The 12,691-nt window shown below is 48.6% G+C and overlaps 1 protein-coding gene and 2 pseudogenes across 2 annotated transcripts; 1 reads left to right on the top strand and 2 right to left on the bottom strand.

Annotated features, from left to right (window-relative positions):
• Positions 1-431: 431 nt before the first annotated feature.
• LOC146716350 (5S ribosomal RNA) lies at positions 432-550 on the bottom strand (annotated as a pseudogene).
• Positions 551-1,371: 821 nt separating this feature from the next.
• LOC146716349 (5S ribosomal RNA) lies at positions 1,372-1,490 on the bottom strand (annotated as a pseudogene).
• Positions 1,491-8,363: 6,873 nt separating this feature from the next.
• LOC146716348 (uncharacterized) lies at positions 8,364-12,266 on the top strand. Of its 2 annotated transcripts, XM_085451793.1 has the most exons (3): positions 8,364-11,067; positions 11,183-11,268; positions 11,475-12,266. In XM_085451793.1, the coding sequence occupies exon 1, from the start codon at positions 8,584-8,586 to the stop codon at positions 10,777-10,779; it is 2,196 nt and encodes a 731-aa protein (XP_085307919.1). In that variant the 5' UTR covers positions 8,364-8,583; the 3' UTR covers positions 10,780-11,067; positions 11,183-11,268; positions 11,475-12,266. The 2 variants fall into 2 exon arrangements, with proteins under 2 accessions (XP_085307919.1, XP_085307918.1); XM_085451792.1 differs by having other exon boundaries at positions 11,183-12,266.
• The last annotated feature ends 425 nt before the right edge of the window (positions 12,267-12,691 follow it).

The raw sequence follows: 12,691 nt of genomic DNA, 5'->3' as shown, positions 1-12,691 counted from the left end.
CCCTGGTGTGTTGTACATGGCCACAGCAAGCAGCACAGGGCCTGGTTTGGTGAAGATGGCCTCGGCCAGAAGCGCAGGGCCTGGCGTGATATGAGTGGCCTGAGCAAGAGCCACAGGCCCTGGTGTGGTGTGAGTGGCCTGAGCAAGAGCCACAGGCCCTGGTGTGGTGTAAGTGGCCTGAGCAAGAGCCACAGGCCCTGGTGTGGTGTAATTGGCCTCAATAGCAACTAAGGCCCTGGTTTGGTGTATGTGGCCTCAGCCAGCAAATAAGGCCGTGGTGTGGTGTAGGTGGCATCAGCTAGCAGCACAAGACATTGGAAAACAGCCAAAAGCAATGTCGTTAATGTGCCCTCATTAATGGGGAGCTGCTTTTGGTCTTTTAATACACCCCTTCTCTGGATCAAAAGCGGTTCAATGACATGAAAATGAAAGGCTTACAGCACCAGGTATTCCCAGGCAGTCTCCCATCCAAGTACTAACCAAGCCCAGCCCTGCTTAGCTTCCGAGATCAGACGAGGTCTGGCGTGCTCAGGGTGGTATGGCCGTAAGCTGCTGGCCCCAGCACAATGTCTCAATTTATGGATTCAAGTGATTAGGTGGCAAGTACCTGAAGTTACGAAGACAATCCTATAACCATACCTGCATGTTTGCATAATACCCTAACCCAAAGGCTCAGTTTGGCATTTATCCAACAGCACAGGCCCTGGATTGTTGAAGATGGCGTCAGGAACCAGCACAGGACCTGGTGTGTTGTACATGGCCACAGCAAGGAGCACAGGGCCTGGTTTGGTGAAGATGGCCTCGGCCAGAAGCACAGGGCCTGGTGTGATATGAGTGGCCTGAGCAAGAGCCACAGGCCCTGGTGTGTTGTAAGTGGCCTCAGCCAGCAGCCACAGGCCCTGGTGTGGTGTAGGTGGCCTCAGCCAGCAGCCACAGGCCCTTGTGTGGTGTAATTGGCCTCAATAGCAACTAAGGCCCTGGTGTGGTGTAGGTGGCCTCAGCCAGCAGCCACAGGCCCTGGTGTGGTGTAAGTGGCCTCAGCCAGCAGCCACAGGCCCTGGTGTGGTGTAAGTGGCCTGAGCAAGAGCCACAGACCCTGGTGTGGTGTAATTGGCCTCAATAGCAACTAAGGCCCTGGTGTGGTGTAGGTGGCCTCAGCCAGCAGCCACAGGCCCTGGTGTGGTGTAAGTGGCCTCAGCCAGCAGCCACAGGCCCTGGTGTGGTGTAAGTGGCATCAGCTAGCAGCACAAGACATTGGAAAACAGCCAAAAGCAATGTCGTTAATGTGCCCTCATTAATGGGGAGCTGCTTTTGGTCTTTTAATACACCCCTTCTCTGGATCAAAAGCGGTTCAATGACATGAAAATGAAAGGCTTACAGCACCAGGTATTCTCAGGCAGTCTCCCATCCAAGTACTAACCAAGCCCAGCCCTGCTTAGCTTCCGAGATGAGATGAGGTCGGGCGTGCTCAGGGTGGTATGGCCGAAAGCTGCTGGCTCCAGCACAATGTCTCAATTTATGGATTCAAGTGATTAGGTGGCAAGTACCTGAAGTTACGAAGACAATCCTATAACCATACCTGCATGTTTGCATAATACCCTAACCCAAAGGCTCAGTTTGGCATTTATCCAACAGCACAGGCCCTGGATTGTTGAAGATGGCCTCAAGAACCAGCACAGGACCTGGTGTGTTTTACATGGCCACAGCAAGCAGCACAGGGCCTGGTTTGGTGAAGATGGCCTCAGCAAGCAGCCACAGGCCCTGGTTTGGTGTAAGTGGCCTCAGCCAGCAGCCACAGGCCCTGGTGTGGTGTAAGTGGCCTCAGCCAGCAGCCACAGGCCCTGGTGTGGTCTAAGTGGCCTCAGCCAGTGCCACAGGCCCTGGTGTGGTGTAAGTGGCCTGAGTAAGAGCCACAGGCCCTGGTGTGGTGTAAGTGGCCTCAGCCAGCAGCCACAGGCCCTGGTGTGGTGTAAGTGGCCTGAGCAAGTGCCACAGGCCCTGGTGTGGTGTAAGTGGCCTAAGCCAGAGCCACAGGCCCTGGTGTGGTGTAAGTGGCCTGAGCAAGAGCCACAGGGCCTGGTTTGGTGAAGATGGCCTCGGCCAGAAGCGCAGGGCCTGGTGTGATGTGAGTGGCCTGAGCAAGAGCCACAGGCCCTGGTGTGGTGTAAGTGGCCTCAGCCAGCAGCCACAGGCCCTGGTGTGGTGTAAGTCGCCTCAGCCAGAAGCCACAGGCACTGGTGTGGTGTAAGTGGCCTCAGCCAGCAGCAAAAGGGCCCTGGTGTGGTGTAAGTCGCCTCAGCCAGCAGCCACAGGCCCTGGTGTGGTGTAGATGGCCTCAGCCAGCAGCCACAGGCCCTGGTGTGGTGTAAGTGGCCTCAGCCAGCAGCCACAGGCCCTGGTGTGGTCTAAGTGGCCTCAGCCAGAAGCACAGGGCCTGGTGTGATATGAGTGGCCTCAGCAAGAGCCACAGGCCCTGGTGTGGTGTAAGTGGCCTGAGCAAGAGCCACAGGCCCTGGTGTGGTGTAAGTGGCCTGAGCAAGAGCCACAGGCCCTGGTGTGGTGTAGGTGGCCTCAGCCAGCAGCCACAGGCCCTGGTGTGGTGTAGGTGGCCTCAGCCAGCAGCCACAAGCCCTTGTGTGGTGTAAGTGGCCTCAGCCAGCAGCCACAGGCCCTGGTGTGGTGTAAGTGGCCTGAGCAAGAGCCACAGACCATGGTGTGGTGTAATTGGCCTCAATAGCAACTAAGGCCCTGGTGTGGTGTAAGTGGCCTCAGCCAGCAGCCACAGGCCCTGGTGTGGTGTAAGTGGCCTCAGCCAGCAGCCACAGGCCCTTGTAACCCATATTTGAGTATGGCTTAACTAGAATACACCAGAATAAAAGAATCATTAATCTAAGCAGCACACTTCATTTGTAATGAATAAACCATAGGTGCAGCAGTTAAGGAGTTAACTGTTCTGGTTTAGACACGTGTTACTCTAGGCCAATGAGCTGCTGAAACGTGGTACAGGCTCCGCCTGCCGCCCCTGCCTAGGAGGACACAGATTTTTCTTTTCTCTCTTCCGCTCGCGAACTTTCCATGAGCAAGCTAGTGAGGAAACGAGACACAGCGATTTACTGAGACGAGGTATGAAAAAGAGTAATATGGACAGAGAGCTAGCACTCGCCGTTTACGAAAGATTGTTTTACTGTATGTATATTGCTAAGATGAGTAATTAGCTGGTTCTTTTTACATTGCTTAGTCGAGAAAGGTCGGGAGTTAGAGACGACGCCATTTCATCGGTCGTGCGCCATCTCGCGCTGCTCCGTCTTTCTAATTCTGAGATCGGTGAGCAAAGTGTTTTACTTGTTCATTATTTATCTGTGTTTCATGAATGCTTTGCAAGTAAAATGTTCCAGTGTTTAATGATAATTGTTTAGGAATGTTCTGTAGGAAACTTTGTTCAATTTACTGAAACCCAGCAGTTGAAGTGAATGTGTGAATTGTGATTTTTATGAGGAACTCAATATGTCCCATGACACTGTCGTTGACAGGTCAGGTTTTTCCTTTTGTTTGGTTTTGTTTTTTTGTTTCTTTGGTTTGTATCTTCCTGGTGCATTCCAACGGATCCTGAAATTGATGGCGAGCCAACCCCGTTGAAGGACCAAATGACTTTGTTCTGTCCTGCACATCAGAGTGTGGTAGGCCAGATGCAACAAAACAGAGACACACCACGCCATTTTGTACTCGTAGTCCCCCTTTTTCACACACATCCCCCTGGACTCACGGGCGGGTTGTTTTAAGGACACGTTTTACGGACTCTGTACATTCCATGAATGTGGACAAAAGTGAGTGTGAGCGGTCGGAAATAACCCTCCAGCTGATTAACTGTTGCTATTTGTAAACGAAGTCTGTGAAAATGCAAATAAGTGTTAACATTTATATGCTGATGATTGACATTGTGGTTCATTGTTAGATGTGAACTGTACCTCTAGAAAGGGTGCACCCAGGTAAGATTTCTTTTTTTTTTTTTTTGTTTTGTTTTCATCGAGTGATCACTGTGATTTTGCCAAAAGGTATTATTGAGAGAGTACCGGTACTGAAAGGGAATAATTTCATTTGTAAGTGTTTTGTGTGTTTGTCATAATGTCCTGTTATTTCTAATTGAAAAGAAAAATACAATTCCGGCTATTTTTTCAAAACTCGCGGTTGTCTGAGTCTCATTCAGTTCGCCTCTCCTGTACGTAGCCGAACCTACTGGTCCAAATCTTTGAGCTCTTTGGTGTCAAATTTGGGTGACATACTCTTGTTTTGATCTGGGAGTATTTGAGACACGCACATAAGTGTTACAAGTTGGCGAGCCAGCAGCCAGGAGTTATTGTGAAACTGCATGAGACTCATCTTATTAAGTATTACAACGATAAGAAACAATCAAAACCTAGTTTGACAAAATGGACGTAGTACTTAAAGAGGCAATTAAAATCCCAAACGCAGTAATCATAAAAGGGCTTACTAACAGCGACCTCGATGAAGAAGTAGCTATTTACCTGGGGAAACACGGTTCAGTTAACCGCCACATCCGTATAGATGATCCGCATTCTGAGTTTCACAGGCAGATGATAGCTGAGTTCAATCATGCCAGTGCAATGGATACTTTGAATCCTCTTTTGCCGCAGACTATTCAAAGCTCTGCTCAGCCTGAAGTCACGTTTGAAATTAGGAGTTTAACTGAGGCGTATGCAGCGAATGCGAGGAATGTCACAAGAGCATACATGAGACAACTGTCTGAAATGGCCAATCTTAGTGGCCATTCACTAGAAAACATGCTCAAAGAGGGACTGGCTAACTTAAACGTGCCCCCCCTACCTCCTCAGCCTACAGTTTCTCCCCCTGTTGACAGAGGCGAGACAAGTTTGCATGCACAGGGTGACCATTCCCCCAGTCAACCTGCTGCTGATTTTTCACAGTCTACGGATTCGATTCCAACCTTAAATCAAAACCTGATCGATCCTGACTCACCGACCCAGTTCCATCCCACACTTGAGCTTAACCCGCCCAATGTCCGGCGGGTGGTAGTTGAACATGTGGTGCGCAGTAGTGAAGTTTCTTCACACTCGCCCATGCCGAGTAGGATTAGAGCTTTCTCTGGGCGCATTCCTCGCCCTAACAGTGAAGCTGATTACGACACCTGGCGCACAAGTGTTGAAGTCCTCATGAGTGATCCAGCCGTTTCTGACTTGAACTGCACACAGAGGATCCTTGACAGTCTTCTGTTGCCTGCCACAGACGTCACTAAGCATTTAGGTCCAAATGCTAGACCCTCTGAGTACCTGAGAGTACTCGATTCTGCGTTTGGAGCCGTCGAAGATGGCGATGAGCTCTATGCGCGATTCATGAACACACTTCAGAATGAAGGAGAAAGACCATCAGCCTATTTGCAAAGGTTACATGTCTGTTTGACCAAAGCAATGCGACGTGGAGGTGTCAATGTGTCGGATTTTGACAAGCAATTGTTAAAGCAATTCCTTCGTGGCTGTTGGGAGGACAGTCTCATCAGCGACCTCCAGCTAGGACAAAGAAAAGAGAGCCCACCTTCGTTCTCTGAGCTACTCTTGCTCCTACGCACGGAAGAGGACAAGCAAGCCTCAAAAGTCCATCTTGACAACATCTTGGTCAGAGCAAACCTGGCCCTAGCAATCCAAAGCACCGGGCCATGTCAAATGTACAAACAGCAAGTAGCTGTGAATCCAACCTCAATGTGTTAAAGAAACAAATTGCTGATTTGAGTGCACAACTTAACAGTTGGAAAATAGAAAGCCAAAAGCAGAATCAGCCCAAGCACTCAAAGTCAGAGTGCCACACAGTTAATGCCAAAGTCGAAGTCTACCCCACGAAAAGGAAGGCTTCGACCGCACAGAACTTTGCAAAAGCCAATGCAAAGCCGCGTCCTTGGTATTGCTTTCACTGTGGTGAGGACGGTCATATTGCCTCGTCATGTGAAAGCGAACCAAATCCATCCTTAGTGGCCATGAAGCGAAAACAGCTGAGAGAAAGGCAATCTAGTTGGGAAGCATCAACTAGGGCCAGTGATGAGCCGCCTTTAAACTAATCCCAGCCTCCAGTGTGGGACAAGTGGGGGCTGCCGGAGACAATTCTCGTCCCAAGCCTCAACGTGCCTTTTCAAGGGAAGTTCAGTCAAAAGCGCCGTCTATACACCTTCCAAAGGGTTTGGTCGGAACCAAAACTTCTGCTACTGTCATTATCGCTGGCAGAGAAACGAACTGTCTTCTTGATACAGGGTCACAAGTGACAACCGTGCCTCAGAGTTTTTATGAGAAGCATCTCTCAGACTTGCCTATAAACCCGTTGGGCGATCTCCTGGATGTAGAGTGTGCAAACGGCCAATCCGTCCCTTACCTAGGTTATGTAGAACTCTCAATCACCTTTCTCAAGAACTTTGTGGGTTCGGATATTAGTGTTAATACCCTAGCATTAGTTATCCCCCCTCTGCGAGCCGAGGCGCGAGAACAGATCTTGATAGGTACAAATACCTTAGATGCCCTTTATGCTGACTTCCATGAGTCCAGTGCGAACTTTCAGCCCGTCCCCCATGGTTTCAGAGCGCTCCTCAAAATCCTTGGAGTACGTCGAAAAGCCGCTAGCAATTGCAGCCTTGGGTGTGCAAAGTTAACGGGTAAAGAGCAAGCTGTGGTGGCGGCAGGGCAGACGGCAGTTTTAGAAGCTTCGGTGTACATTCCCAACTCCATTAATGAGAAATGTGCAGTTGTCGAATCGTCATCAGATTTTCCCTTGCCCAGTGGTTTGCTTGTGTTAACTGGTCTTGTCAACCTGCCAGCCAAGCGGCCTTGTAAGCTGCCGGTTGTAGTGAAAAATGAAACCGATCACGACATTGTTGTCCCGTCAGGCCGTGTGCTAGCTGACATTAATGCTGTGACCAGAGTCATATGTAAAGAACAGACAGAGAAGATGTCAAACTCTTCAGACCACTCAGGAAATTCTTCTCAACCTGAAGAAATCAGTTTCGACTTTGGAAATGACCTACCTGATGAATGGAGAAATCGTGTCACAAAGTTGCTAAATTCAATGCCTGGAGTGTTTTCACAGCATGCATTGGATTTTGGACACACAGAGAAGGTGCAACATCACATCAAGCTTAGTGATGAAACCCCATTCAAGTCCAGACCCCGACCAATACATCCACACGATGTGGAGGCCGTGAGGAAGCACCTGCGGGAACTGCTCGACGTGGGAGTGATACGGGAATCTGAATCACCATTCGCTTCCCCAATCGTAGTAGTCAAAAAGAAAGATGGTTCAGTTCGCTTGTGCATTGACTATCGGAGGTTAAACCTCCAAACCATCAAAGATGCATATGCACTCCCGAATCTGGAAGAGGCTTTTTCCGCTCTAGCAGGGTCGAAATGGTTCTCGGTCCTAGATCTCAAGTCGGGATATTATCAGATTGAGATGTCAGAGTCAGACAAGCAGAAAACAGCCTTCGTATGTCCCTTAGGATTTTGGGAATTCAATAGGATGCCCCAAGGGATCACCAACGCACCCTCCACTTTTCAAAGGCTCATGGAGCGGTGTATGGGTCCGATGAATCTTAAGGAGGTCCTTGTCTTTATTGATGACCTCATCATCTTTTCATCATCTCTTGAAGAACACGAGCAACGCCTGAAGAAGGTCCTGTTGCGGCTGAAAGAGTTTGGGTTAAAATTAGCACCCGAGAAGTGTAAATTTTTCCAAACCTCTGTTAAGTATCTCGGCCACGTGGTGTCAGAGCGTGGAGTCGAGACTGATGCAGAGAAGATCAAAGCCCTCACAAGTTGGCCCGTCCCCACCAACCTTAAAGAGTTAAGGTCATTTTTGGGCTTTGCTGGGTACTACCGGCGATTCATCCAGGGTTTTTCTAATATTGTAAGGCCGTTGAATGAGTTAACCGCTGGTTACCCACCATTGAGAAAAGGAAAGAAAAGACCCACGAAGCAACAAAGCTCCATGTACCATAGCCCGAAAGAGCTATTTGGTGACAGGTGGACTCAAAAGTGTCAAGAGGCTTTTGAACAAGTCATTGGTAGGCTAACCTCAGCCCCAGTGTTGGGCTTTGCCGACCCCAGACTCCCATATATCCTCCATACGGATGCTAGTACCATTGGCCTTGGTGCCGCTCTGTACCAACTCCAGGATGGACAGTTGAGGGCCATAGCCTTTGCTAGCAGAGGACTTTCAAGAAGTGAGATGAGATATCCAGCCCACAAGCTGGAGTTCTTGGCCCTTAAGTGGGCTGTCACCGAAAAGTTCTCAGACTACCTATATGGTACAGAATTCACAGTAGTGACAGACAGTAATCCGTTAAAGTACATCCTAACATCAGCGAAGCTGGATGCAACGAGTTACCGTTGGCTCTCAGCCTTGTCTACTTTTTCATTCCAACTCCAGTACAGGGCTGGCAAACAAAACGTAGACGCGGATGCACTGTCTCGTCGTCCCCATGGTAGCCCAGGTGATGATCCTGTCTCACAGAAGGAAAGTGAAAGGATCCGGCAATTCGCCCTCACTCACCTCAGTGGCGATGACAAAGAAATGGTTTCTAGGGAGGTTGTACAGGCCATCTGCGAAAGGCATTCAGTTAATTCTGCAGGCCTGGATTCAGGGTCATTCACTTGCCCAGGTTTGGCTTTAGTTGAGTCCTTAGCCTTACATGCTACAGCTGTCCCTGATAGCTTTGCAGGGGAGCTGTTGAATGGTTCTCCTCTTCCCCCGCCTATGGCAGAGGATGAGCTCAGACAGAAACAGAGGCTAGACCCAGCTCTCGATGCTATAGTCACTCTGCTAGAAACTGGTCAGACCCCACCTCCCAGTCTTAGAGCAGAACTACCTGAGCTTCCCTTGTTGCTGCGTGAGCTCTGTCGTCTTGAACTGCAGAATGGAGTTCTTTACCGAAAGAGGCAAACCGGTCCAGACATCTCCTTTCAACTCGTGTTACCCGAGGAGTTGAGGTCAGTAGTCTTCCAACACCTCCACAGTAACATGGGCCATCTAGGAACTGACCGCACTATTGACCTGGTCAGAACTCGGTTTTACTGGCCAAAAATGCAGACGTCAGTTGAAAAAATGATCAACACGTGTGAACGGTGTGTTCGCCGGAAGTGTAGGCCAGAGAGGGCAGCTCCCCTCATGAACATCAAGACAAGCAGGCCCCTTGAACTGGTCTGTATAGATTATCTATCTATTGAGCCAGATCAGTCTAACACTAAGGATGTATTAGTTATGACTGATCACTTCACTAAGTTCGCAGTAGCTGTCCCTACACCCAACCAACGAGCGCGCACTGTTGCAAAGGCCCTCTGGGAGAACTTCATTGTTCATTATGGTGTCCCAGAGAGGCTTTTAAGTGATCAAGGCCCCGATTTCGAATCGAAGACAATAAAACAACTCTGCGAAATTATTGGCATGAAAAAGATACACACAACGCCATACCACCCCAGAGCCAATCCAGTTGAGAGGTTCAACAGAACACTTCTCCAAATGCTTGGTACCTTGAATGACAATGAGAAGTTGCATTGGAAAGAGTATGTAAAACCTCTAGTACATGCATATAATTGTACCAAGAATGATGTGACGGGCTATTCGCCTTATGTGCTGATGTTTGGGAGACAACCAAGGCTTCCCATTGATCTAGTATTTGGGTTGCCTGTGAATGCTCAGAAGAAGTCACACTCCCAGTACGTCAGTGATCTAAAACATAGGTTGGAGGAGAGTTTTAAGATCGCAACCTCAAACGCACAAAAGAATGCTGAGCGCAATAAAACTCGCTTTGACAAGCAAGTGGTTGACTCAACTCTCAACGTGGGTGACAGGGTTCTCGTGCGTAATGTTAAACTGAGGGGAAAGCATAAGTTGGCAGACAGATGGGAAGATGATGTGTACGTAGTTCTGAGAAGAGCAGGCGAACTACCAGTCTATACGGTCAAACCGGAAGCGAAAGAAAGACCAGTCCGAACATTGCACAGAGACCTGCTCCTTCCTTGTAGCTTCATACCGGTCACAGAATCAACTGAAACCAGTCCCAAAAAGCCCCAGGCTCGGCGGAACACAAGGCAAACTGTTGTTCAGGAAGACGACGACGACCTCGACTCCGAGTATTTACCAGTACCTACCTGGATACCAATCTCCATTACCAGCTCTGTCAAGCCAACTCTCGTTGTGCCCCGCACTGAAAGTGTGCAAAGACAATTTCCAGCTTATGATGAAGCCGAACGTGACAACCCCACCGAACGTGACAACCCCACCGAACGTGACAACCCCACCGAATGTGACAGACAATCCGAGGAAATTGAGGAAACGGAAGTTGTGAACTTACCTGAAACTGCAACTGAGAACTTACCCGAACATGTGGACTTACCTGAGCCTAGTTTGCGGGAAATCAACGTTCAAGTTGAAAATCCTGTGGAAAGGACCCAGCAACCTAGTGAGCAAGTCCTGCCCGAAGTGGATGAGACTATGCTAGAGCGTCCTAATGACCAAGAAAGAGTCATAACTGAGCAGCCCAGTTCATTTGGTTCACAGAACAGCTCTCGGGAAGAACATGACGTTCTTCGTCGATCTCAAAGGTCACGTCAGACACCAGAAAGGTTGCAGTATTCTACCTTAGGTAACCCCTTACTGTATGTTGTTAATGCAGTATTTAATAGCCTAAACGAAGCCATTTCAAGCTCTATGCAGTCTAACCATTTGGATGCACAGGGACGTGCATACCATCAAGTGGGGAGGGTGTAACCCATATTTGAGTATGGCTTAACTAGAATACACCAGAATAAAAGAATCATTAATCTAAGCAGCACACTTCATTTGTAATGAATAAACCATAGGTGCAGCAGTTAAGGAGTTAACTGTTCTGGTTTAGACACGTGTTACTCTAGGCCAATGAGCTGCTGAAACGTGGTACAGGCTCCGCCTGCCGCCCCTGCCTAGGAGGACACAGATTTTTCTTTTCTCTCTTCCGCTCGCGAACTTTCCATGAGCAAGCTAGTGAGGAAACGAGACACAGCGATTTACTGAGACGAGGTATGAAAAAGAGTAATATGGACAGAGAGCTAGCACTCGCCGTTTACGAAAGATTGTTTTACTGTATGTATATTGCTAAGATGAGTAATTAGCTGGTTCTTTTTACATTGCTTAGTCGAGAAAGGTCGGGAGTTAGAGACGACGCCATTTCATCGGTCGTGCGCCATCTCGCGCTGCTCCGTCTTTCTAATTCTGAGATCGGTGAGCAAAGTGTTTTACTTGTTCATTATTTATCTGTGTTTCATGAATGCTTTGCAAGTAAAATGTTCCAGTGTTTAATGATAATTGTTTAGGAATGTTCTGTAGGAAACTTTGTTCAATTTACTGAAACCCAGCAGTTGAAGTGAATGTGTGAATTGTGATTTTTATGAGGAACTCAATATGTCCCATGACACTGTCGTTGACAGGTCAGGTTTTTCCTTTTGTTTGGTTTTGTTTTTTTGTTTCTTTGGTTTGTATCTTCCTGGTGCATTCCAACGGATCCTGAAATTGATGGCGAGCCAACCCCGTTGAAGGACCAAATGACTTTGTTCTGTCCTGCACATCAGAGTGTGGTAGGCCAGATGCAACAAAACAGAGACACACCACGCCATTTTGTACTCGTAGTCCCCCTTTTTCACACACATCCCCCTGGACTCACGGGCGGGTTGTTTTAAGGACACGTTTTACGGACTCTGTACATTCCATGAATGTGGACAAAAGTGAGTGTGAGCGGTCGGAAATAACCCTCCAGCTGATTAACTGTTGCTATTTGTAAACGAAGTCTGTGAAAATGCAAATAAGTGTTAACATTTATATGCTGATGATTGACATTGTGGTTCATTGTTAGATGTGAACTGTACCTCTAGAAAGGGTGCACCCAGGTAAGATTTCTTTTTTTTTTTTTTTGTTTTGTTTTCATCGAGTGATCACTGTGATTTTGCCAAAAGGTATTATTGAGAGAGTACCGGTACTGAAAGGGAATAATTTCATTTGTAAGTGTTTTGTGTGTTTGTCATAATGTCCTGTTATTTCTAATTGAAAAGAAAAATACAATTCCGGCTATTTTTTCAAAACTCGCGGTTGTCTGAGTCTCATTCAGTTCGCCTCTCCTGTACGTAGCCGAACCTACTGGTCCAAATCTTTGAGCTCTTTGGTGTCAAATTTGGGTGACATACTCTTGTTTTGATCTGGGAGTATTTGAGACACGCACATAAGTGTTACACCCTGGTGTGGTGTAGGTGGCCTCAGCCAGCAGCCACAGGCCCTGGTGTGGTGTAAGTGGCCTCAATAGCAACTAAGGCCCTGGTGTGGTGTAAGTGGCTTCAGCCAGCAGCCACAGGCTCTGGTGTGGTGTAACTGGCCTCAGCCAGCAGCCACAGGCCCTGGTGTGGTGTAAGTGGCCTGAGCAAGAGCCACAGGCCCTGGTGTGGTGTAATTGGCCTCAATAGCAACTAATGCCCTGGTGTGGTGTAGGTGGCCTCAGCCAGCAGCCACAGGCCCTGGTGTGGTGAAAGTGGCCTCAGCCAGAGCCACAGGCCCTGGTGTGGTGTAAGTGGCCTGAGCAAGTGCCACAGGCCCTGGTGTGGTGTAAGTGGCCTCAGCCAGAGCCACAGGCCCTGATGTGGTGTAAGTGGCCCCAGCC

Source organism: Copadichromis virginalis, linkage group LG3 (assembly GCF_057382275.1).
Source record: "Copadichromis virginalis isolate Kocher_CV1m ecotype Utaka linkage group LG3, C_Virginalis_male_GT1.1, whole genome shotgun sequence".
Classification (NCBI taxonomy): Eukaryota; Metazoa; Chordata; class Actinopteri; order Cichliformes; family Cichlidae; genus Copadichromis; species Copadichromis virginalis.
The sequence above is the reverse complement of the archived record's forward strand: the minus strand, read 5'-3'. Positions and strand labels throughout refer to the sequence as shown.